The 27485-nt window shown below is 40.2% G+C and overlaps 1 protein-coding gene across 3 annotated transcripts in view; it reads left to right on the top strand.

The window, feature by feature from the left end:
- The window catches only part of CNOT6L (CCR4-NOT transcription complex subunit 6 like), a 48738-nt gene extending 22350 nt beyond the window's left edge, over positions 1-26388 (top strand). For 2 of the 3 annotated variants that reach the window (XM_069978022.1, XM_069978021.1), the window contains 11 exons: positions 4743-4864; positions 7659-7845; positions 9052-9137; positions 9219-9308; positions 9897-9965; positions 14899-15056; positions 17523-17677; positions 18157-18308; positions 18819-19046; positions 19591-19793; positions 22103-26388. In XM_069978022.1, coding sequence (XP_069834123.1) covers positions 4753-4864; positions 7659-7845; positions 9052-9137; positions 9219-9308; positions 9897-9965; positions 14899-15056; positions 17523-17677; positions 18157-18308; positions 18819-19046; positions 19591-19793; positions 22103-22315 — 1653 coding nt within the window. In that variant the 5' untranslated portion in view covers positions 4743-4752 and the 3' untranslated portion in view covers positions 22316-26388. Of the gene's footprint in view, positions 1-1829; positions 1927-4742; positions 4865-7658; positions 7846-9051; positions 9138-9218; positions 9309-9896; positions 9966-14898; positions 15057-17522; positions 17678-18156; positions 18309-18818; positions 19047-19590; positions 19794-22102 lie in introns of those variants that run through there. The other variant, XM_069978023.1, reaches the window with a different exon arrangement.
- Positions 26389-27485: the final 1097 nt, after the last annotated feature.

Raw genomic sequence — 27485 nt, 5'->3', positions numbered from 1 at the left:
TGGGCACAACTCATTTACTCATAACAAATGTCTGAGATGGTGACCTCATTCCCCCTCCCCTGATGACAGATTTAGAGATGGGTTAGGCATGTTGTATTTTACTACCTGACCCTTGTTCTTGAATAGGAGTGTGGCCAGAACTGCTATTGAAGGTGTATGGCCACCTTATTCATGCATATTTTTGAAACTAGTTAAAGCGACTCTTATCCACAATCGACCCCCCCCCCCCACCCACCCAGACAACTAGTACAGTCAGCTGCTTTTAAAGGGTTTATCCAGTGCTACAAAACATGGCCACTTTTCCTCCTACTGTTCAGGTGCGGTTTGCAATTAAGCTCTATTCACTTCAATGGAACTGAGCAGCAAAACCCCGCCCAAGCTGGAGACAAGAGTGGGGCTGTCTCTGGAAGAAAGTGGTCATGTTTTTGTAGCTCTGGATAACCCCTTTAAGGCCCATGTGCAGTGTTCAGATACGTGGTGAATAGGAGAAATTCTTCCCAGGGGCATTCCTGAGGAGGGACAAGGCAGTGCAAGCCTAGGGCACAGACACTCTAGGCCACGCCAATTTGACAAAGGGCTGCAAGTTTAAAAGGTTAAGATAATTGCGTCACCTGCCGAACAAACCCCAGGACAGATCTTGGATTAAAAAAAGCAGCTCCAGCTGCTTCATAAATGGCCAGTCAGACACCAGGGGAGTTATTTATCACACTGGTCTGTAAAGTACACCTGGCTCAGCATCTTCTTCCTAATGTCCTATATGATCATGGGGCGACTTCTGAGTGAATAAGGTAAAGATTCGCCTGTGTGTAGTGGATGCAGCCAGTCACCATGTGCTGAATAATATATTGCTTTTTAAATATGCTTGAGGCAGGGGGAGAGCAGTGACTAGTTACACAGGTCAACAGCATTTTTGGGGCCAAAGATATTTCAACAAATATTTCAACAAATTTAGGGTAACTTTGGGGTGCTGATTCTGAATGTCATCAGTTTTGCCAGATTGGCTCAAGTTTTTGAGATTTTTCGTGAAATGTGTAAAAAGATGTAATTTGCTACACGCGCATTAACTTTATTGATATTGTCATGAATACAATAAATTTTACTCATGAATACAATAAATTTAACAAAGTAAATGTTGATTTTAGTTTATTTTAACTAGTTTTAGAAAGTAATCTTCAAAAATGTACAAGACATGAAAGATAGGAGACATTTAATCGCTGGAAAAGCGCTTTTTATATGATTTCTATGTGAGTAATTTGGGCAGTCACGCTGTAGATTCCAGCAGTAATCAGCCATCATATGTCTGTCCCATCTGCCTTGGTACCTTTCCTCCATCACCATAATATCCTGATGAAATCTCTCCCCTTGTTCTTCGCTAAAATATCCAAGGTTTTCTGGAAATCTGTCTAAGTGACTGTGAAGATAATGAAATTTAATGCTCATGTGTACACCCAGATTTCTAAATCTCAATAGCATGTTTTGTACCAGTTCTTCATAATTGTCTGCCTTTTTATTTCCCAAGAAGTTCTTCACTACCAACACAAAACTACACCATGCAGCAGCTTCAATGTCATTCATTTCCTTAGGAAAATTTGAATCTTTAATGAGTTTCCGAATTTGAGGACCATCAAAGATTTTTGCTCTCTCCACACCATTGGAACACCAAATTTGAAGCTTTTTCTTTGTCCTTTGCTCCATTTTCGTAATAATTCGATACATGCTTTGCACACTGTGGTGCCCAAGACTTGTCTTGGTCCCCAAGCATAACACCAAAATAGGCCAAATACACTTTTTTTATGAAGTCTGTTATGTTTCTTCTATGTTTTTGCAGTGTATATTCACCACAAATGTAACAGAATGAGTCTGGATCGTTAAGACAACTTCTTGATGAGTTTATGCTTTTCACTGGAAAACAGACAACAACATAAAGTTAGTGCAAAAATCAAGCTATGAACAAACTTTTAGAACACTAATTAACTAAAAACTATATTGAGAACTGCTCAGTTTAAGTACTAATCCAAAGAAATTAATGAGATGATGCGTCGCATTTACCAACAAGTGCTATAAATAAGATACCAAAAATCTCAAACTTGAGCCAATCTGGCAAAACTGATAGCAAATTCAGAATCAGCACCCCAAATTCATTAAAATATTTTGGACACCAGTAAATTATTATTTTTTTTTTTTTTTGTTGACCTTTGTTATCTGGGCGGTGTCCTAGTTACTGCTCTCTGCCTGTCAGCAGGCTCTTCAAGAGTGACAGGCAAAGTGGCCTTTAAGGCCTCTTACAGGGGCGATTATCGTGCGAAAAATCGTTACATCGTTTGAATTTAAACGATAATCGTTCTGTGTAATTGCAGCTAGCGATCAAAAATCTTTCGTATGTTGATCGTTTGTTTAGATGTGAACCTAAAATTATTGCTAATTCGCTGTAATTCCACGTTTGTTCGCTCAAGTTCCACGTTCAGTTTAAGAGCACATAGTTTATTCCTTCTGATCCCAGAAAAACAATGAACTATCATAGTAACGATCGCAATAATGATTATAGTAACAATCGTAACGATTATCGTTCTGTGTAATATGGTTACCTATACACAATCTCGTTTGCTGTCGTTGATCGTTAAAAATCGCTCAGTGTAATAGGACCTTAACGCAGCACACTGTGGTGAGTATTTATGGATGTGTGATCAGGAAAATGAAAGCACAGATGTATATCCCTGCTTTCAGTTTCCATGGCTGCATTACTGATACAAGGATTGTTCATGCAGTCTGACAGCTCAATTTCTCCATGCATGTAAAGGCACTGTAAACATCAGTGGCGACCTATGGCCAAGACACTTAAATGTAAAAGGACATTTACCTTACAGTCGATTTCCCTGAATTTGTAGAAAAATTGGTAGGATTTCTTGATTGTTAGAAAATGTGAACCTGCTAGTACATTCTCCTTGAATGTTATAGGAACCGTTGATGGGGAGGCGAGATTCCACAAAAATGAAGAGGCTAGTAGTAAATCAAATGCCACCTTTTAAGACCTAAAAATATAATCCTATTTACAAGTTAATTTCAGGCTTGTTAAGCCAAAATAGTCCTGTAGCTGTGATTTTTAAATCCGAATCCCAATTTAGTGGTTCTCGCAGGTAGGCCTACAGTGTTTGGACATTAGCTAGAATATACTGGCAGCACTCATCACAATGTGATTGTCACTGCACCCCCTTTTCCTGTTTACTGACCTCTGCACAGGTCAGTCTAGAACAGTGCTTCTCAATTCCAGTCACAAACAGGTCATGTTTTGAGGCTATCCCATAAAAAGACCTGTACCTGATGAGTATAATTATATCACCTGTGCAATACTAAGGAAATCCTCAAAACACGACCTGTTGGTGAGGACTGAAATTGAGAAGCACTGGTCTAGAAAATTCCCATAGAATTTAGTGGGTTACCTCCAGACTTTCCTATGGTCTATGTGGCAACTGTAAGCCATATTGTTAAATGCTCTTAACATTAGCAATACCAAGATGCCGGTCTCCATATTAATGTACAGAAAATCTATCTGCCTTTATTTTTAAACCAAAGGTTTGCAGTACAGATATTGTGATGCCACTTGTGCATGGCTTAGATATAGTGATCAGAACTCTGTCCAGGCTGCTCCACCAGTCAGGGGCTGAATGGATGTATAGTTTCAGACCTTTAAGATGTTAAGCCAGTAGGGCATGATTTGTGGCTTTTGACATGCAGTACTTGGCTCAATCCGCCCTAGCTTGGACTTGCTTTCTTAAGCCCTTAAGAACTCGGCTTATTTTGGCCTTAAGAGGGAACATCTTACTAGAGTGTGAAACGCCTGTCTCAATAAATTCTTCCTATGTATGTCGAGCATTTCACAACTTACTATAGAAGCCTATAGTAGGGTTTTTTTTTTAAAAGCAATGCCGCCAAAAGCTATAAAAACATCCAGACAATGCTGTGCTGCTGAACACTGCCTTGGGTATGCTTGTATGTATGAAATGTATAAGCAATAAAACATGGTCATGTACACTTGACATTGTTTAAAATGTAACTATATATCCTTATAAAGTGTGTTGCAGAAATCAAAAGTACAGGCGATTTTTTTAAAAAACTTTGCAATAGGGTTATTAGGCAAATATGCCATTATCTGCATTCAAAAAAAGCCTTTCCCCAGGTCTCCCGCTCCTCTCCTTTCTGTGATCCACTGCTCATTGGAAAATCTCGACTTATATCAGTCGGGCCCTGTCTGTTCTATAGAGAGGGGATGGAGAAGGGAGAGCACCAGAGAACAAAGGACTGTGTGAAGCTGTATTCAGAGGTCAGTGCTGACTGTCAGAGGAGATAGTTTACAGCTACATCACGGGGCTAACACTTTGTAGTGTTTTGGTGCCTCATCTCCCTCAACCCTATCCCCTCTCCATAGACAATCATGAAGATAGGGGAGAGCTTCAAACTGCTTTTTCAAAATAAAAATGCTATTTTCGGCTAATAAGCCCAATTACAATGTTTCTTAAAATCACCTGTACTATTTTATTTCTGCAAAATTTTTTAAATGAGCGAATCTAGTAGAACTAGTAGAAGTAAAACCTGTTGTCGTCCTAAAGCTCAGATGAGTGCCTCTCCCTGCTTGTTTTCTAGTGATTGGTGGGTCTCTGCACCCAAACTTAAACCAAAAGAATAAAATATTAAGTCATGCATTAATCTACCTTCTGACTGTTTATTTATAACCATTTTTTTTATAGACTAACAGGGATGCCCAAAGAAAAATATGACCCCCCTGATCCTCGTAGAATATACACCATCATGTCAGCAGAAGAAGTGGCCAACGGCAAGAAGTCTCACTGGGATGAATTGGAAATTTCTGGTGAGTTTGTGTTTGGTTTTTTTTTCTATTCCATATAAAGCAAGACCTTAAAGTGACTGTATCATCAGGCCCAGGCTGAAGCACTGGAGGCGGGCTGACCCACCCTTAGGCTAGGTTCACACTGCGTTTTCAGCATCCGTTTTAACGCATCCGTTTTTTGAAAAACGCATAAACAGATTTCAAAAAACGGATTCATTTGTGTGCATCCGTTTTTCCATTGACTTCCATTATAAAAAACGGATCCGTTTTTTTTGACAGACCAAAACGGACAAAAAAACGTTGCTGACCCTATTTTTCTGGACGTTAAAAAAAACGGATCCGTTAAACTGATGCTGAAAATGCAGTGTGAACCTAGCCTAAGTGGGAAGAAACCCTAGCCCCTCCGTGATGTAACTCCGTTAGAATCAATGGAACCCTATCATAGAGGGGCTAGGGTTTCCTCCCACTAAGGGTGGGTCGGCCCGCCTCAAGTGCTTCAGCCTGGGCCTGGTGGTACAGTCACTTTAAGGTTTTTAACTGACTTTTCTATTCAAGGGTGGGTTACCCTATATCTATAGTATATGGAATAGCTAGCTGATTGGTATGGGTCTAACCACTGGGGGAGACACACAGATCATGAACAGTGTTGGAATTTGATTAGGCAGGTCCCAATGCTTGGACTCGGTCTGCTAGTTTCTCTTATCCGAAGGGCAAGGGCACTATTAACACCGGATTATCGTGTGGAAAATCGTATCATTTAAAGGGACCTAGATTCCACCTTAAATGAGCTCAGCATAAACTAATGACAGAAATGCTGAACAGATTGGTATATTACTTCCATTATTCTGTTCATCTAAAATGTAGAATAGGATTCTTGCCTCACCCCTCCCCACCCTCCAGCTGCTGATTGACAGCTGACTGGCATTTCTCTGTCCATGCTGTGTATAGGCAATGAGCAGCTGGTGGGCGGAGTTTTCAGCTTCATTTGGATATTGAGAACTGGGCTCATGCTTATAATGGAGAGGACCACTTATTGTTCATGTTCATGAGGATATCTCTGGATCGGCTGCACATAATGTAAGATTCGTCATTCTGTTCAGCTTATCTGTCACTAGTTTTTGCTACCCTGAGAGAGGACACACAAGCCTACGGAGTGTCTTTAAAAAAAAAAAAAAAAAAAAATATCGCTTAGTGTGACTCCACATCATGCATTTTTTTTTAGCTGGGATCAGATGGGGTAAACTATTGTAACTAACAACTGTTCTGTTTATATGGTGAACAATTTCAGGTTTAACGATAAACCTTGTTTGTGATCGCTAAAAATCGATTTACACCTTTTAATGGTGTGTCCACCACTAAAACTTTTTAACCTTAACCTGCTCCCCATGTTAAATACAAATTGCCTTGTTTATGAAATTTCTACCACCTACCTTTTGTAGTTTAGTTAAGTACATACAGACATTCGCAAGAACTTGTTCTTGGCACCTGAAAGTTTAAGTAACTCACCCGATGGGTTAACATATTGTATTGCAGTATAAACTAGTGAGGAATAATGTTCCATGTGTTACATTTTTTTTTTTCTGTAAGCCGATGACCTAAAATCAGTCTACTGCATGCTGAGATAAGGGTGGTAATCCTGCTAGTGATGTGCACGTGCTGTGGTGAATACTAGATCTGTGAGCATCTGCCTGCTTTCACCTGCACAATTGCTGTGACATTTCTCTGTATAGGCAGCTGCAGGAGAGCTCTGATGTGTGAAAAGATGTCTTGCGTATCTGGAATTGTGGTCTTTCACTAGTTTATGCCCCCCATGAATAGGACAGTTTTTTTTTTAAAGGGGTATGCCAATCTCCTGTAACTAAACTTTTAGGGTACATAAAAATATATATTTTTTGCAAATGAATCCATTTAGAAAACCTACCACCTCCTGACTTCTCATTTCACTCCCATTCTTGACCACTCATGGTCTAGGTTACTGACCACTGCTTTTAGAGCAAAAGTTAAGTAAAACTGGCTCAGTTGCCCCTAGAAACAATCAGATTAAATGTTTCATTCCACAGACTCTTTGGAATATTAAAGGGGGAAACTGGTTGCTAGGGGCAACTGAGCCAGTTTCACTTTTACACCATGTTTGATAGATCTCCCCCATAGTATGTATACTGGAACTATATATTGCACATACCAGCTAGACCAATACTTTTAGAGTTAAGTGGTGGTCTGTAACCTAGAAGACAAGCTGTCAACAATGAAATTAAGAGTGGACATACCAGGTGAAGGAAGGAAGTTTGCCAAATGAATGATGGGAATAACTCTTTTTGAAAGGGATTGTCTGGGAAAATGGCATAAATTGCTATGCTGCAGGGGAATTAGTGATGCATACTTACCTGTCCCCATATGCTGCAGCAGCTGTGGAGGAGGGAGACCTGTAAGTATGTATAATTTCCCTGGCTGCCTAACAATTCATGTGCTTATCCTGGACGTCCCATTTAAGGTAAGGTGCGTGGAATTATATTTGTGAATCTTCAGTTTAGTTTAGAGTTTGCATGTATAGCAAAAAAGCCAAGACCATGCGCAGAATAATAGTTGCCATTATTCAAAGCAGAATATTTTAATTTTCAGCCGCAGGTTCACTTAAAGGGAACCAGTCAGCATTATTGTGCTAATATGGTTCCCAGCAGCACAGTATAGATCTAATCAGCTTGCAGAATCTATACTGTGCTGCTGGGAACCATATCATTAATTTGGTTCTCAAAGTCTATTTGAAGAGCCTGTATTTTAGTTTCTAGACTTATTTTTATTTTTTTGTCCTCTTTAGGGAGGGTGCGCAGTTTAAGCACATCACTTTGGTCATTGACACACTTGACTGTGTTGCACCTCAGTGATAACAACCTCTCTCGCATACCACCTGATATTGCCAAGCTCCACAATCTGGTTTATTTGGACCTATCTTCCAATAAGCTCAGAAGTTTACCAGCAGAGCTAGGGAACGTTGTGTCTCTCAGGTGAGTAACATGACCATGGCATTGTCTTTTTTATTTATGGTGTTAGTTGTAAGCATGTGACTGTAGTCTCTAACTTAAGACAGGAATTCCCCTTAAAAAAAAATCCTTGGGCTGTATGTGAAAGTACCCAAAGGGTTCAACAGGCATAACCAGTCTTCTGAAGTATTGATTGACATAAGTAACTATTTGTAAATCCTCCATGCTGTACCAAGTCTAAGGGCCCTATTCCACCGGACGATTATCGTTCAGATTATCGTTAAATCGTTCGAATCTAAACGATAATCGTTCGGTTGAAATGCAGTAGCGATTAACGACCGAACGAGAAATCGTTGATCGCTTTATAAGACCTGGACCTATTTTTATCGTTGCTCATTCGCAAAACGTTCGCAAATCGTTCGCATTGAATAAGACATCGTTCGGTCGTTCGCAATAGATACGAACGCAATAGCGAAGAAATACGGAAGAAGAAACGATCGCAATTACGATCATAAGTAACGATTATCGTTCCATGGAAATGAGTGAACGTTTTCAGGTCTTTCGCAATAGCGGTCGTTTGAGATCGTTAATAGTTAACGATTATGCAAACGATAATCGTCCGGTGGAATAGGGCCCTTAAACAGGTTAGCAGTGAGCTGGCCTATATTCATTATGTAGTCCTAGTGTAATCCTATCAGTGTTGCTTATGCCCCAGTCCAAATAAACATGATTCCCCACGGTTCACAACTTAACTATGTAGGCAAAGTATTTGGACTCTCCTAGGTGACCTAGGACATACAGCCACATCCATTAAACTCCTTTTGGCAAATGCCATTTAATCCTGAAGGCCCCTTGAATCACAGAAAATTCTTAGCCAGCATTCACGGTTCACTTGAAGTGTGTTTTAGCAGAGACTTGTGGGCAGAATTCTTATATTCCACATATTTCCTGGTCTCTGTTAGCCATGTGCCTGAATTTGATTCTTCTGCCCAGAGGAGAATTCACCTCTAAGTGCATGAGCTAGCCCACTGCAAAACTGCATAACATTTGTTGCCACCTGTCACTGATGTAGGATGGTAAGGGCTGCTGAACGATTGGGCACACTACATATGCTTGCAGGATTCTTTAAGCTTGGATATGCCACAAAGCTGAGGATTGGGAGACATGTATTATGTACAGATGTGTAAAAGATGGTTACATTTTCTCCTAAACAATTATTTTTCTACGCAGGGAATTGCTTTTAAATAACAATTTGTTACGGGTTTTACCTTATGAGCTGGGGCGACTGTTCAGGCTTCAGACCCTGGGTTTAAAAGGTAAGGTGTTTTGTTTTGTTAAATTTAACTTTTTCCCTCCACCTAAGATGCTGACTTTTTTTTTTATATTTTAACTTTTAGGCAATCCTTTATCGCAGGATATTCTCAGTCTGTATCAGGAGCCAGATGGGATCAGAAAGCTACTGAACTACATGCTTGACAATCTAGCAGGTAGTGTTTAGTTTTTTGTTTTGGGTTTTCTTTTATGGTCCTTTTAGACAGAACGGTTTATCGTTCGAGTTTGCACGATAACTATCGCATTTGAGCGATAATCGTTCCGTGTAAACACGGCGAACGATCAAGCGAGGAGCGAGAAATCGTTTATTTTGATCTTTGAACATGTTCTCAAATCGTCAATCGTTCACAAAAAACTCGCAGATCGTTTCGTGTAAACAGTCTTTCAACGATTTGACCTGTGTGAGAGGATTAAGCGATTTCTCCGTACGATGTAGCGTTCTGTCTAAACGCTAATCGTTATAAAAAACATGGTTCATTCAAAATCGTTAATCGTGTGAATTACCGATCCGTCTAAAAGGACCATTAGATGTGATGTATTTTGTATCTGTGGTACGTAATATGCAAGGAAAAACATACTTCCTCAGTATACACCATGGATTTATGAAATGTACAATGTCTCCTTGTCAGAACAGCTATAGTTGTCAGCAGTGTGGAATTTAATCCTGTTTCTAAGTACCAAACATGAATGCTTCTAACCAACTTTAATGGTGGCGTCTCAATTTTTTTTTTGTCTATTTACAGTTCATCCAGAACAGCTTCCTCAGAGGCCATGGATAACTTTAAAAGAACGAGACCAAATTCTCCCCTCAGGTATCAGTCCTGTAAAACTTAAGATTCGTAGAAGCAGCTTGGGTTATAGCATTGAGGTCATATGGAGTCACTTCTGACAAATTGGGCATGTCAACTTATTAATTACACAAGGTCTCATTTCTGCCTCCTGATCCTGACAAAAAGCTGATGACTTGTGTATGGCAATGCTTGTCTGCTTACATGATTTAAGTTTGTCTGCACAGGAACACTTATTGGATATTTGAGGACCAAGTGCTTACAAGCAATTAGAATTTGATTACAGTTGCACAGTGTTCAGTATATAGAAGCATCTATGTAATGGTCTGAGTATTTCTTTCTGTGCATAACATTTATGTGCCATAGAATAAACCATAAGTGCTGTGGGGGCTTTCATTTGTTTTCTGTAATCAGTCCTTGGAGGGCAACCAAGCTTAAAGGAGAACAGACACCTTGGATATGCATATATTTGTGCCGACAGTAGCCTGTCATCTGATACACAACCTGAAATGAAGATTATATATTTTTTTTAAAATGCTAAAACGCTCGATCTCCGAGCAGTGCTAAAGGTATTTGTGCTGCCAGTTTCCGTTTAAAGTTTCTAATCCGCTCATTAGCGGTATTAGCAGACCTCAAAGAACCTTATCTGTACAGTGAAAATAGATGAGGAAAATTGTACAACGTGTGTTCTTGAAGGAGAACTTAGGACAGCATAAAGCTGCTGACTTTCTATCTAAGGGTAGCATAAACTAGTGACAGAAGGCGAACAGAATGTTCTGTTCAGCTGATTCTGAGAGCCTCCTACATAACATGGACAATAAGTAGTCCTTTCAATTATGTGTATAAGCCAGGTAGTCAATGTCCAAATTAAGTAAAAGACTCCACCCACCAGCTGCTGATTGACAGTTGACTGTCTGCACACAGGATAGATAACTGCCAATCAGCAGGGGAGGGTTGTGGCAAGAACCCTAGTCTCCTGCATATTAGGAGAATGATGAACAAAATGATGTAAGTAATACTCAGATCTGTTCAGCATTTGTGACTAGTTTATGCTGCCCTCATTTAAGGTGGAATAAACCTAGTGACAGATTCCCTTTTAGATATCTTTTGAAGTGAGATTCAGCCTACTCAAATTGTTGTAAACCTAAAGTAGCTGCTATCTTTGATATGAATTCCCAGATTTGTTAAATAGCTGTAAGATGGAATGTGCTCTATAAAAGTTTCTTTATTAACCCCTTAAGGACAGAGCCAATTTCGTTTTTTTTTTTTTTTTTTTTTTGGCGTTTTAGTTTTTTCCTCCTTGTGCTTAAAAGGCCATAGCACTTGCATTTTTCCACCTAGAAACCCACATGAGCCCTTATTTTTTGCGTCACTAATTGTACTTTGCAATGACAGGCTGAATTTTTGCATAAAGTACACTGCGAAACCAGAAAAAAAATCAGTGTGGTGAAATTGAAAAAAAAAAAGCATTTTGTTTATTTGGGGGAAATGTGTTTTTACGTTATTCGCCCTGGGGTAAAACTGACTTGTTATATATGTTCCTCAAGTCGTTACGATTAAAACGATATGTAACATGTATAACTTATATTGTATCTGATGGCCTGTAAAAAATTTAAACCATTGTCAACAAATATACGTCACTTAAAATCGCTCCATTCCCAGGCTTATAGCGCTTTTATCCTTTGGTCTATGGGGCTGTGTGAGGTGTCATTTTTTTGCGCCATGTGTTCTTTCTATCGGTTCCTTGATTGCGCATATATGACTTTTTGATCGCTTTTTATTACAATTTTTCTGGATTTGATGCGCGCAAAAATGCGCAATTTTGCACTTTGGGATTTTTTTGCGCTGACGCCGTTTACCGTGCGAGATCAGGAATGTGATTAACCCATAGCTGCACCAGGACGTTATTGAACGTCCTCGTGCCGCTATGGGAGTTCAGAGGGGGGTCGCGCGGCGACCCCCCTCTGAACTGCCGCGATCCCGGGTGCCGCATGTAGCCCGGGCTCGCGGCTATTAGCGGGCACGGTCCGATCGCCGTGCCCGCTAATTAAGTACTTAGAAGCAGCTGTCAAAGTTGACAGCTGCTTCTAAATACTTGCTGTTATACATCCCTGGTGGTCTAGTGGGGGGATCGCCCCCCTGCGGCGCGATTGCGGGGGGGCGATCCCTGCATCCATACCGGGCCGGGGTCTGCTCCATAATGGCGCTGATCCCGGCTCGGCATTCTATTACTTTTGGCTGCAGCAGCCAAAAGTAATAGAACACCGATCTCATGGATTCATGCAGTATAACTATACTGCATGGATCTCTATGAGAGATCAGAGTACATATACTAGAAGTCCCCCAGGGGGGCTTCTAGTATATGTGTAAAGTAAAAGAAAAATGTATTTTTAATAACACAAAATCCCCTCCCCTAATAAAAGTCTGAATCACCCCCCTTTCCCCATTTTATAAATAAAAATAAATAAATAAATTAATAAACAAACATGTTTGCTATCGCCGCGTGCGTAATCGCCCGAACTATTAATTAATCACATTCCTGATCTCACACGGTAAATGGCGTCAGCGCAAAAAAAATCCCAAAGTGCAAAATTGCACATTTTTGGTCGCATCAAATCCAGAATAATTGTAATAAAAAGAGATCAAAAAGTCATATATGCGCAATCAAGGTACCGATAGAAAGATCACATCATGGCGCAAAAAATGACACCTCACACAGACCCATAGACCAAAGGATAAAAGCGCTATAAGCCTGGGAATGGAGCTATTTTAAGGAACATATATTTTCTTTAAAAGGTTTTAATTTTTTACAAGCCATCAAATCAAATAAAAGTTATACATGTTACATATCGTTGTAATCGTAACAACTTAAGGAACATATATAACGAGTCAGTTTTACCCCAGGGCGAACATAGTAAAAACAACCCCCCCCCCAAATAAAAAAAAAACATTTTTTTTTTCAATTTCACCACACATATAATTTTTTTCTGGTTTCCCGGCACATTTTAGGCAAAAATTACATCTGCCATAGCAAAGTACAATTAGTTGCGCAAAAAATAAGGGCTCATTTGGGTCTCTAGGTGGAAAAATACAGGCGCTATGGCTTTATATACACGAGGAGGGAAAAACGAAAATGCAAAAATGAAAACTGGCTGTGTCCCCTAAGGGTTAATAGTTTGGGCGATTACGCACGCGGCGATAGCAAACATGTTTATTTATTTATAACCTGGGAAAAGGGGGGTGATTCAGACTTTTATTAGGGGAGGGGGCTTTTTACTATTAACAACACTTTTTTTTTTTTACTTTTACACATATACTAGAAGCCCCCCAGGGGGGCCTCTAGTATAAGTGCTTTGATCTCTCATAGAGATCTCTGCAGCATGGATATGCTGCAGAGATCCATGAGATAGGCACTCGTTTACTTCCGGCTGCTGCAGCCGGAAGTAAACGAGTGCCGAGCCGGGGACGGCGCCATCTTGGAGCGGTCCCCGGCCGGCTTCAGAAACTGAGATCGCTCCTCCGGGATAACCTCCCGGGGGAGCGATCTCCGCCACTAGACACCAGGGAACGGCTGAATCCGGTAATCGGATGCAGCTGTCATGTTTGACAGCTGCATCTGATTACTGTATTAGCGGGCATGGCGATCGGACCGTGCCCGCTAATACCTACGGTCCCGGGCTACAAGCGGCACCCGGGACCGCCGCGCTTCAGAGCGGGGTCACCGCGCGGCCCCGCTCTGAACGTCCTTACCGGCATCAGGGCAAAAATTTATGCCCGATGTCGTTAAGGGGTTAAAACTTTCATTTTAGCAGTAAAAGAACAATTTTCTGGTGGCAGAATGATTCATTAGGGTACGTTCACACTTGCCGTATCCGCAGCAGATTTCATTTAAATAACTGAACACTGCATCAGATCTGCTGCGGATCCTGTAGGTGTGAACGCACCCTTAATGTGTTTCGATACAGTTTGGGTTCCCACTACAGAATATGGGCAGAAGTTCCGCCTGTCCCATTGACTCAATGATATACTTAAGCTCAATCCATCGTCCAAAGAATTGACTTGTCAATGGGACAGGTGGAACTTGACATTTCACTTGCGTATTCCTTTAAGTGTCACTGTCACAATAACTTTCTAAATCAACAGTAGATGAGAAACAAAATAATGAATGTATATTGCAAACTTGCTATGTTAAACTTGTTATGCTGTAAAACAAAGCCGAACTTGCCAGAAATCCAGGTCCAGTCTCCAGAAGGCAGATTTTCTAACTTGCACTGCTTGAAAGAGACTTACAGGAATTCCACCACTACAGAGTCACGGCTTAAGATGCCAATCAATAACATGACTGACTTCTCTGTGATTGCTCGGATAGCCTGGGATACGCAGGACTTTGACTGTTTCCTGTTTTCTGAGTCAAACAGGAAGTGCTGTGTTTTCCTTGATTAAAAAAAAAATCATGTCAATTGCAAACTTGATCACATCTTTTTAGATTTTGAAATTTGGCAGTGACTCTAATGGGGACATACCCTTTGTGTGGGCCATGAAGGGGGTTTTTCAATTGGATTTTTTTTTTTGCCTTTTGACTCTTGTGCTACAGCGACAATAAAGGTATACTCTTCTTCCCCTTGTCAGTATCCCTGTCAATGGCAGTGCTTGATCACAGCAGTGGAGGTGGACCAGGGCTTAGGCAGCCCTGCAGTCCCCAACACGACTTGGCGGCAGAGAGGCCACTGCCTTACTGGTGCCTCTCAATGTATAAGTAAAAAGTACATTTATTGTATTTCTAAGTAACTATTAAAGTGGTATTAAGGACAGGGTGTGTTTTTTTTGTTTGTTTTTTTGTGTACTGATGTCTTGAAGACTCCTCACTTTTTATGTAAGATGGTTGGTCCTTGTGAACAATGATTTCTTTACGTTTACTGACATTTGTATCCATTTAATAGCTTTTTCTTTGTTTTAGTTTCCTTCACAGTCATGTGCTACAATGTCCTTTGTGATAAATATGCTACTCGGCAGCTTTATGGCTATTGCCCTTCCTGGGCATTAAATTGGGAGTACCGGAAGAAAGGCATCCTGGAAGAGATAGTCAGCTGTGACGCGGATATCATCAGCCTTCAGGTAAGTTTAACTTTAAAAAAAAAAACTGTCTTGGGCATGCCTCAGGATGGCCATCGGGCCATATAATGGAAGTTATTTCTTAACAGATGTTTGTACAGTTATAGAATTCTGTATTCAATTATTCCATCCTAAAAGACTGCTGTCCGATGGCCGTAAAAAGATACATTCATCATCAGCCTTCTCTGTGAGCGCTCAGAGATGACCTGGGATACACAGGACTTCCTGTTTTCTGACTGTTTTTCTCATAAGTCAGAAAACAGGAAGTGCAGTGCTCTCCTCCACAAGAAAAAGTAAAGTAAAAAGTAAATTGCAAACTTGCTTTATATCACATCTACTGTTCTAGATTTTTAATGTTATAACACTGGATTTAAACACAGATTTCTGTAACATGTTAAAGCTACTGTATCCCCCCCCCCCCCCCCAAACCGCTTGTACATTCGAATAGCTGCTTTTAATCCAAGATCTGTCCTGCGGTCCATTTGGCAGGTGATGCAGTTATTGTCCTAAACAACTTTTAAACTTGCAGCCCCGTACCCCAGCGTGGCCTAGATTGTGTATGCGTTAGGCTGGCACATCCTCTGCCCCTCCTCTTCATCATTAGGAATGCTCTAGGCAGATTGTCTCCTATTCCCCACCTGCGTCTGCCCAGCACATGGGCTGGATCTTTAAGGCACCTGTGCAATATTCAAACAGGAGAAAATGTTTCAGTGGCATTCCTAATGATGATGGAGAGGGTGGGGAGGTGCAAAGTTTGGGCACAGATATTCTAAACCACGCCCATTGGGCACGGGGCTGCAAGTTTAAAAGTAGTCTTTTAGGACAATAACTGCATCACCTGCCGAACGGACCCCAGGACAGATCTTGGATTAAAAGCGGCTATCCGAAGGTACAAGTTGTTTGTGGGGGGAGGGTGTCAGATTGTGGGTACAGAGTCTCTTTAAATCAACCCTCAGCCTACAGGTTCGATGACTGCTGATTGTTGGTTTAAAACAGGGATGGGGAACCTTTTGAGTGTATTTGTCTATATAACTATCACCAGGCATCTATCATTACAGGCAGGGTAATGTTGTAAAGTAACACACGGCTTACCACCTTCCCCTCCCTGCAGTATCCTTATACCTAGAAAACGTTATGACTACAGTATCCTATGGTCAGTGTGGCTGCTGACAAGATGGTTGCCCTTATAATGTACAGAAAGCTGAAGACAACATTGCCTAGATTTTTTCCCAATGTTTGTATTGTAAGAATCTCAAACTAACCATTTGTGACCTAGTCTGTTGAAGTAAATGCTATACTCTGAGCATCCACAAGAGGTCACAGTTCCATAAGTCTGATTTAGTGCCCGCTTACACTAAAATCTACTTCACATGTCAATGACTACAAGGTAATGTGCTAGTTCTGAGTTTTCTTGAAGATGGCGTGGTAAAAGGAAAGGCCATGTGTAACTATGCTTTAACTGGTGTTCTTACATGAACCCCACAGACCTGACAATGCTACGGCTCATGGGGGACTAATTATGAAACAGCTACTGGACACTGGAAGACTTCATATGGAGTAGCCTGTACTTTCTCCAGACCTGAGTCACATAGAAAACCTTAACATTTTCCACAGATTTCACTTGCAAGCTAAATGTAACTTTTTGTGGGTAGTGCTGCGTACGGAGCCTCCCCTTATCTTTAAAATAGACATTACAGTAGGTGAAGCAGCCTGTATCAGTAACTGTTTAGCCGCTGCACAGCTGAGTTGCCCTTTTCTGCTGCCAGTCAATGAAGACATTACGAAAGTTTCTCCACACTCTCTAACTATGAAGGAAATGTTAAAGGGGTTATCCAGCACTGCAAAAACATGGCCACTTTTCCCCCTACTGTTGTCTCCAGTTCAGGTGCAGTTTGCAATTAAGCTCTATTTACTTCAATGGAACAGAGTTTCAAAACCCCACCCAAACTGGAGACAACAGTAGGGGGAAAGTGGCCATGTTTTTGTAGCGCTGGATAACCCCTTTAAGTCATTTTAGTCAAAAGGCTTTTTTGCTGATTCCCTACCCGATTGGAGTTCACATGCTCCTCCGACATTTCTGCCATGTTGCATTCACGAGCCCTATTGGATCAGAATGGGGCATGTGTAAGTAACTGATCTGACGTGGTCGTATCTAGAGTTACTCAAATGTCTGGCAAAACCTCCATGCAGGGTGGGAAGCATCGTGACGACGCCCTTTAAGATTTTTGCATGGTATGACTTGTTACGACACCCACAAAATAGAAGCTACAAAAAGTAATTGCTAACAGGTGTTGCTCATTTGGTGCCTAGGTCCCTAATTGTGCTGGTGTTGGTTATATCTTGAGATTGTGGATCTATTACACTGTGCAAATCTGCTGACAGTCTAAAAATGAGATGGAATCTGATTGTTGCATTATACTGGATCATAAAGTCGTATGCTTATTTACAGATTATTTTACTTGTTTTCAGGAAGTTGAAACCGAGCAATACTTCGCCCTTTTCCTGCCAGCATTAAAAGAACGTGGATATGATGGTTTTTTCTCTCCAAAGTCACGTGCCAAAATAATGTCAGAACAAGAGAAGAAGCACGTGGATGGTTGTGCAATATTTTTCAGAAATGAAAAGTAAGCTATGCCTGCTATTTGCAGTATGTCCCACACTGTAATAGAGTGAGTACAGACTACAGGATCTAAAGGTGTTTTGGTGCTTTGTACTGAGAAATATCAGTCCCATCCATATTTTCCATACAGTGGGTAAAATAGCGCAGTACTTGTCAACATATAACACTTTGTTTAAAACCGCTTCATATAGTCACTGAAGGCCCTCAATGAGCTATGCACTGCTTTTAGTAACTTGCATAAACTAACGGATATTTGAGTTCTGTGGAAGGCCTGGGTGTATAATTTTTTATGTACTGCATAAATGTAGTTTTTTTAACCATTTTCAATCAGCATATAAATAAAATTAGCATATAAGCATGTTTGGAGTGTGGTGGGAAAACTATAATACTTGTTTTAACCCTGCATAAATACGGAGACTGTCCTTTACACAATCTTATTTCTTCATTATTATACTGCCTGTAACATTAAAATTTTTTTTAAAGATTTTCTCTGGTAGCAAAACATACTGTGGAATTCAACCAGGTAGCTATGGCTAACTCAGAGGGGTCAGAAGCTATGCTGAACAGAGTTATGACAAAGGATAATATTGGTGTGTCTGTCTTGCTAGAAGTCCACAAAGATCTCCCTGGGGGAGGTAAGTAATCCGGCTGTGCGCTTCTAATGGTGTGTTTACACACATTTTATCTGACAGATTATTGAAGTCAAAACCAGAAATGGGTTGGAGAAGAGGAGAAATCTCAGTCTTTCAGTCTTTTATGACCTGTTCTGTTTAGTCTATTCCTGGCTTTGGTCAGGAATATCTCTCGGATAAATCTGTGTAGTTGCACCGTAACCCAGGGATAGTGAATACGTGGCCTTCCTGCTTTTGCAAAAATACAATTCCCATAATTCCTGGACAGCCAAAGCGTTAGTTGACCAGACATGATGAAAATTGCAGTCAATGTCATAACTATATAACAATTTTTAGTGACCTTTATAATATTTCCTGCCCTTTCCTGATTTATGTGCAATTGTTTTAACTGTCTAAAAGTTTGTTTACAGATTTGCTTAGCAATGCGATGAAAGTTATAAGATGGTATAATGGTATATTAGGCCACTTTGTCTAGTTTCAACTTAACATTGCATTTTTTTTCTAAACACTTAGGCATGAAGGTTCATCATCCAGCAGATAAACAGCTTCTCATGGTAGCTAATGCCCACATGCATTGGGACCCAGAATATTCTGATGTCAAGCTTATCCAAACTATGATGTTTGTCTCGGAACTTAAAAGCATTATAGAGAAGGCAGCAAGCAGACCTGGCAGCCCTGCACCTGATCCAAACTCTATCCCCTTTGTATTGTGTGCTGATCTAAACTCATTGCCAGATTCAGGTAAAACTCTTCTATGCGCTCTACTAAAGAATCTTGGCCAACAAAGGTTGGGTTATCTTTCAAAGGGGCACTTTTATTTTAAGAAATCAACTGGCAAGTTACATAGATTTTGTAATTTGTAATCTGTAAAAAAAAAAAAAAAAAAAAAAAAATCTAGTCTTCCAGTACTTATCAGCTGCTGTAATTGTTGTATTCTTTCCAGTAACAGTGCTCCCTGCTGCCACCTTTGTCCATGTCGGAAATTGTCTCCTCCTCTGGACAGTTCCTGTCATGAACAGAAGTGGCAGCAGGAAGCTTAATGGGACTGGATAGAAAAATCCACTTCCTGTAGGACATACAGCAGCTAAGTACTAGAAGAGTTTCTGATCAGTTTATTTAAAAACTTTTTTCCCTCTAGAGTACCCCTTTATTTTCTCATTTACTTTCTTTCCTGAGGGTCTGCATGATATAAACCCCATGCTTTCCTATTGAAAATGTGCAAGATGGTATTTAGTACTGCTGGAAAACATCACCACAAATTTTTCTTTTTTTCCTCTCATTTTAGGTGTAGTGGAATATCTGACCAATGGAGGGGTAGCTGACAATCATAAGGACTTTAAGGAGCTTCGATACAACGAGTGTCTCTCAAACTTCAGCTGCAATGGGAAGAATGGGACCCCGGATGGAAGAATTACACATGGCTTCCAACTGAGGAGCGCCTATGAAAACAACTTAATGCCTTACACCAATTACACCTTTGACTTCAAAGTAAGTACTAAGCTTAGTGTATCTAATAATTTTAAGAATTAAAAAAAATTGACATTTATTGGCAAATCTGGGCCCCTACAAATTGCTTTATCCAGTGCAGCATCAGTATGCATAGATATTGCAGTGAAAATGGCTTCCTATATTTGCCTAACACGTTTCTCTGGGGCTGTGCCTGTAACAAAACCCTCTGCTCAGTGCTCTGGCTGCTAATTTCAGGCCTCATCTTGGCAGTAACAGCCTGCTCAGCCAATCACTGGCTACGGCACACTTTTCCAACAGTGGCTGACTAAGCGGGCTATCACCACTGAAGCAATGAGTAAATGTCAAAGTAGCGTTTGAACCGATGTGGTAAAGTGCATTATTTAATATAAAGCTAAAACTTGTTCTGGTAAGTTAATAAAGAAACATAAGATTTGGGGAAATTGGAATTCTGGTTTGAATTAGGTCCCTCCTCTCTGGGGTGCGTGGGGGGTGAGGCGGGTGGGTTGGTTTTGAAGAATCCTTGGTTTAAAAGGTGCGATAATGACACCTTGGTTGTAATTTTTTTATTTTTATTTTTTATTTTGTAAGATAAGAAAATTTAATAAATGCATTGTTTAGCTGTTAACTAACATGGTTAAAGGAGGAAGCTCACACTAGTTACGCCTATGCCTGATTTGGTAAGGTAAGGTTTAGAACAGTGCTTCTCCATTCCTCATAGCCCACCAACAGGTCATGTGGTGTTTTTTTTTTTTTTTTAATCACAGGTGTTTGTCTGGGGTAACATCAAAACATGACCTGTTGGTGGGCTAATAGGACTGGAATTGAGAAACACCTGTTTAGAATAAACAGCCCCTGACAATGGCCCACTTGCAATAATCAGGATTTCAAACAAATTATTTGGTTGGTTGGTATTAACCCCTAGACGACCCAGGGCGTATAGTTACGCCATGGAAGTCTGTCCCCAGACGACCTAGGGCGTAACTGTACGCCCTGGGTGTTTCTCCCGCTATGAAGCGTGCTCTGGAGCGGAGCGCGCTTCATAGCAGGTGGGGGCCGGCTGCAGTGAGCAGCCGGGACCTTACCGGTAATGACACGCTGCAGCGATCGCGCTGCCGCGTGTCATTAACCCCTTAAACGCCGCGATCGCGGCGATTAAGTGTAAGTGACAGGGGGAGTCCCCTGTCACTTACCGATCGGGACCCCCGCAGTGTGACTGCGGGGGTCCCGATCGGTAAAACGGACTGCCGGAGGTCTCTCACCTGCCTCCATGCGGTCCGGTCGGCGATCTGCTACTCTAAGCCTGCACAGGCAGGCTCAATGAGCAGATCGCCGATAACACTGATCAATGCTATGCCTATGGCATAGCATTCATCAGTGTAGAAATCAGACTAATGTATGTACAAGTCCCCCAAAGGGACTTCAAATGTGTAAAAAAAAAAAAAAAAAAAGTTAAAAACACTAACACACAACCCCAAAACCCCTCCCCCAATAAAAGTTGAAATCTCCCCCCTTTCCCATTATATAAATAAAACATATAAAAATAAATAAATAGATAAACATATAATATACCATAGCGTGCGTAATTGTCCGATCTATTAAAATATAACAAGCGTCATTGCGAATGGTAAACGGCGTACACGAAAAGAGGGAAAAAAGTGCGCGGATTACCGATTTTATGTTACATTATATATATAAAAAAATTAATAAAAAGTGATAAAAAGTGATCAAAACGTCCGATCTTCACAAATATGGTATTAATAAAAACTAGAGATCATGGCGGAAAAAATGACACCCCATACAGCCCCGTAGGTGAAAAAATAAAAACGTTATAAGCGTCACAATAGTCCCATTTTATTTATAATTAATTGCCAAAAAAAAGGATTTCATGTAAAAAAAATATGTAACATTAGAGAATCTGTGTAACCTGCATATGGTTGTGTTCAGACTGACCTATAGAGTAATAATATCATGTCGCTGTTACCATATAGTGCATTACGTAGACACAGGAACCCCCCAAACGTTACCATATTGCATTCTTTTTTGCGATTTCACCAATTTATATCTTCATAAATAATATATTTGGGATTCCATCATACATGTTATGGTAAAATGAATGACGCCATTACAAAGTACAACTATTCCTGTAACAAATAAGCCCTTACATGGCCTGTAGATAAAAAAACTGAAAGTGCTGGAGCTCTTAGAAGGGGAGGAGGGAAAAATGGAAACACTAAGATCAAAATTTGCGCGGTCCACTGGGTCATTTTGGGCCTGGTCCACAAAGGGTTAATGGTTATTAATTGTAAACTTTTCTTTTGTCTTTGTAGGGTGTCATTGACTACATCTTCTACTCCAAGACACACATGGATGTTCTTGGCGTCCTGGGGCCTTTAGATCCTCAGTGGATGGCAGAAAACAACATCACTGGCTGCCCTCACCCCCACATACCTTCTGACCACTTCTCACTGTTAACGCAGCTGGAACTCCACCCTCCACTTCTGCCTCTCATTAATGGGGTACACTTGCCAAGCAGGAGGTAGTGCTGGCTGAGGCTTGGCAGTTGTTCTCATGGACCTGTACAGCTGTAAAAGTCTGTAGGAGTGAAGTATGGCCAACCTAAAGCTGCTTTTTCACGGCTCCTTCCCTTCTGTCAAAGCCGTGGTTCTGTATTTTATTGCAGGGAGGCAATATTTGGCATTGGGGTTGGTACAGAATCTGTCCTCCTCCCCAACTGTATTTTTGTTACTTTTTAAACAAGCTTAATCTTTTTATTTTCTTTCTGCCCAAATTTTCTTTGTTTTGTAAGAAATACCATTGACAACAGCTAGATACCAGGCTATTTCCCCTTTTATTGCATTCAGTTTTTTTTTTCAATGAATAGTTTAATAAGGACACCCAACTGTGTAATAAGGTCCCGGGGAAAAACTACCTACACCTATTTTACCTTCCTCTATAAAAGCTACCCTAGCTTTCCTTAAAGCACAATCTTGCTTTTAGACCATTTCCAGTGTCCCCTCTAAATGCTTATTGGTAAACAAATTCCTTTTAGAGAAGTCCCATCCATCTTGGTTCCCCATTAGTATTGAGCAGACTTGAGGAAACTGCCCAGGTTCGGGAACTTCTCTGAACACCTAGCATTTCATTTCCAGCATATTGAGAAGTTAGATGCCTACCTAGGGAGATGTAGAAAACCTTTTTTCCTGGCAGCCCTAGGGCGGCATCCAACTTCTCCAAATGCTGTGAATCAAATGCTGAGCATTCAGGTTTGGAGCAGTAGCCAAACCCAGACAGTTTCCTCAACTCCGCTAAACAAACTTCCCCATGTTTGGCTTATGAACACCCACTGGCTAGGAGGACAAAATATTGACAGTCTAAAGTTGTAACCAAAGATAAGTTACTGACTTTTTTTTTTTTTCTTTTTTTTTTTTAAGTATCTACTAATTGGTTTCTGGCTTAATCAGTCCTGATCAAATATAGTTTTTGGATAGTTAAGTCAGGCTTTTTTATATATATATATATTTTTTTTTCTGTCTTTACAGGACTTGGCTGAACATATAGGAAATCCAAATGTACTTTTTTTTTTTCCTTCTATTTCCATCCTCCTGTAGTGTCCTAGTTTGATAGTCCAAAGTGAATGGGTTGGAGTAAATTACATCTTTAGGCTTGGAGTAAATTACATCTTTAGGCTATGTTCCCACAGGGTCCTTTTTCGGCAGTTTAGGGTAAAACTGCTTTTATGGCGGTTGTTGTACAAATAACTGCCGGTTTTGGCCTCTAAATAAAGTTTGTGGGATCATAGCCTTGCTGTGGGATTTCTCATGCCATCATTTGGCCAGTTATCCAGCATCTTGCATTTTCAAGACTGTCCACCTAAATTCCCAGATAACAAAAATACTGACTTTTCTGTCCAAGGTTTCACAGTTCAATATGTAGTGTAGCCTGGTACCAATATGTACCTTGCCTGTAAGGAGGTCTTCAACTATTTGTTCCCAGACACCTGGCTATGAAGGGGTTAAAGTCTTGCTGGTATATGTTCTTTGAAAAAAATGTATTGCACTGGTTCATCGGCCTCTAACTGCATACTTTCTCGTCTCTTGCTGCTATGTTTTTAAAACTGCTTTTAAATGAAATAATTCTCAATGCACTTTATTGCTTTGTCTCCCAATGTGGCCACTTACAGTCTTATTCAAACTTTTTAACAAAGGGCCCTTTTGGAAGTGTTACTGCTGGATGTGAAATAGTCCATTTGATGGGTATATGTGCAGGATTCCCCCCCTCCCTCCCAATTTCGCTAGTAAATGACTACATTCCTCTTTGCTTGTGGGTTTTTCCACAGTTTCTATAGAGCATTGTATTTTACATAAAGTTACATATCAACTGCAGTCTGTACGAAACTCCTGAAGTGCCTCAGTATATGTTTCATAGTAAATACTCTTCCGTATAGACAAGAAATTTGAAGAAAAATTTAAATGCCTTGTGAAGACTGAACACTTGCCCAGTCTAGACTTGCTCTGGCAACAAGGCCTTGTTCACATATTGTGGTTTTTGTTTAACTAATTTAAGTCCTTTTTAATTTAAAATATCCAATCAACTTTTTTTTTCCTGCTCCGTTAAGAATCAACTTCTAATTTTGGCTTAAAATTGCACTGAAACAACACTCTTTGAGCAAGGTCGAAATGTCTTTGCGTCTAGTTTAGATTTGAATGTATGGCCGCCCCCTATTACTATCTAAAACAAATGCACATATAGATGACTGAGATTATGGAAAATGTATCTCCTCCTATGGGGTTATCCACTCTTGTCAGCTGTATTTTTGCTTTCCTTTGGAGCATAGGTGGTGTCAGCTTTTGTCATAGTCTGATTATGGACTCATTCAAAACTTTGTTAGCTACTATTTTAGACCTCATGGGAAAACGATTTGGCTACCGCAAACACAATAAAATTTAACTTGGACAAATCTTCAGCTTGATTATCTGCATTTACAGCTTCTCAGGTACTGTATATATTGAACTGTAAAGCATCAGACAAAGGATTACTGTTTAGGTAGTCTGCTCCTTTTTTGGAGATGTGACATGTTATGTAGCAGCACAAAGTACTTTATACTTAAAGTCCTATTATGTGGCTGTTGGGGACATTGTTAGAAATGGTAGTACATGTCACTAATCAGAACATATGATTGTAGCTTACTTTTTGTCACATTAAATGATGGGAATCACTGCATATGTAGAAGTCATTTAATGAATACCAGCCACTTTTTATGAACTTTAAATGCTTAGCTGTTGCAGTGTTGACCATCTCAAGTGGTTACCCACCATTTATTTTTCTGGGTTCTTTATTCTGAATAAATGCGTTGCATTATGTCAAAGTCAGTTGTCTTTAAGGTTGCTACTTCATTACTTCCCCCCCCCCCTTCCCCTGCCTATATTCATTAGTTACCTTTCAATATGACCTTTTGTCACTTGGTTGCATTGGACAAAGTAACATAACACAAAGTGCTAACCACACACCCCTTTTATTTGCAGTAAATGTGGCCTAGGGCATCCTTGTGACTTTAAAAATTTTAACGTTTATAAATTCAGAGCTAATAAAACATGTGAGAATATTTTAAGAAACAATGTCCAGTTTTTATTAAATATACTATGTAAAAATTGTAACAATAAAATGTATTTTTTTTTTTTTCTTAACCCCTTCACCGCCAGAGGTTGGAATAATTTGGAGACCCCCCCTCTAAGGTCAAAGGGATACATCTTACTTTATAAACATGATTTTGTTTTGCACTCAGATCTGTCTTGTCTGGTATTTTGTTGTCCTTGCATATAAATGCCATTAAACCCATTATGCATTGGTAAAAAAAAGCAGGAGCACTGATTTCTTTACTGTTTGGTCATGTAATACGGAGCCTGCATCTTTAGATAGAATGTGTGGTTTCTGTAGGTGAATTGTATGTTTATTTCTTGCTGCACTATAATGCTTTATATTTGCCCCATGTTTCTGCTTTTGTTAACGACCCCATTTACAGTGTTGCATATCTGTTGTCGTCTTGGTAGGATTTAAGTTCCCTGTTTTTATTATACTTATTTTTTTTTTCACCATTACTTACATTACATTACTCAGTTTTCTGTAACAATTTGCTAGTTGTCACAGCATTTTGTAAATAACCTCCTCCCTTATCCATCTGATATAAAAACCCAATTTAGGTTTGTTCAAGTAGAATTGCTTCTCCTATAATCTAACCTGAAATTAGTCATTTAATATATCCAATTTTTTTCCCTTTAAGGATTCCACTTTTCTCTGCCCCTGCTGCAGGCTGGCACATATTGGCTTTGTGCTGGTCCTACAGCCCCATCTAGGACCCGCTTGCAGTCATGTCACGGTTCTTCTGACCCCTCTTCATTCTCCAGTGCTTTTGAAGGCCAAAATTGGGGTCTTCAATACATCTCTTGAAGAGATGCTGCTATAGAGATGCATTAGGGTAAACAGGGGAAATCAGCTCACCTCTTTGTATGTTGGTTGGAGTCTCCAGCGTATGTGAGAGGGTGCACGGTTCCTGGCGGTGGCTGTCCGTCAAATAGGTAAATGGTTGCAAAAAGTGATAAAGGATCCGGCACTCCGAGAAGTTTAAAATTCAAAAACTTTTATTGGAACATATCTAAAAAACAGCTGAGCAGCTCATGCTGTGTGGCCTGAAAGACTGACGCGTTTCGCGCATGCGCGCATAGTCATATGACTAAGCGCGCATGCGTGAAACGCGTCAGTCTTTCAGGCCACACAGCATGAGCTGCTCAGCTGTTTAGATATGTTCCAATAAAAGTTTTTGAATTTTAAACTTCTCGGAGTGCCGGATCCTTATCACTTTTTGCAACCATAGAGATGCATTGGAGACCCTTGACTTCCAGCTTTCCAAGTAGCAGGCCAGTAAGCAAAGATTGCTGGATTGAAACTGTGCTGTACGACCGGAATGAAGCTGTGCTGAAGGACAGTGGCCATCAATGGTAAGTATTTGTGCCAGCCTACAGTAAAGGGAGAAATAGAGCAGGATGCTTTTTTTTTAAATACCTGTCCCCAATCTTTCAGCTAGTGATGCTACTAACACACTTAAATACCCACAAGTCTTGTTCCTTCCATGATTCCGTTTAATGATGTGGCTGGCATTTTAAGGATGTCGAAACATACCTCACCCAAATGTTTGTGTTTGTGTCGCCAGTAACTTGTGTTTTTTTTTAATTTTCTAATTCTTTTGAACCCGGAAGTATTTAGTGTTTTTCCAAAACGTAAGATTGGTAACTGTATCTAGCTGTTAGATGTGTGATTTCCTGCAGCACCCTCAGGGCCTGTCTCATTACTGGAATTTAGGGTTTAGTAGTTCTGTTATTACAACTTTTTTTTTATTTTTTTTTGTAACCAGCAGCACTGCCTATGAAAGCAGATAAAACAAGAAAAATCTTAGCCCTGTTTATGGGCAATGATTTTTAGTCATTTTATGTAATATGTATGAGATAGCTATTTTCTATTGTGTATTGGTGAACAGATTGTCGATCCTGTAATACAGTATCTGCAGAACTGGCACAACAGTCACATCTTTTTGATATACTTTGATCTCCAAGAGTGCTATATGAATATATTTTTGTTTGACACCCAGGGCTCAATTTTTTTCAATAAAAGATGAAACCCTGTTTAAAAAAATAAATAAAAAGGGGGGGGGAGCACTAT

Source organism: Dendropsophus ebraccatus, chromosome 7 (assembly GCF_027789765.1).
Source record: "Dendropsophus ebraccatus isolate aDenEbr1 chromosome 7, aDenEbr1.pat, whole genome shotgun sequence".
NCBI classification, from domain to species: Eukaryota; Metazoa; Chordata; class Amphibia; order Anura; family Hylidae; genus Dendropsophus; species Dendropsophus ebraccatus.
The sequence above is the reverse complement of the archived record's forward strand: the minus strand, read 5'-3'. Positions and strand labels throughout refer to the sequence as shown.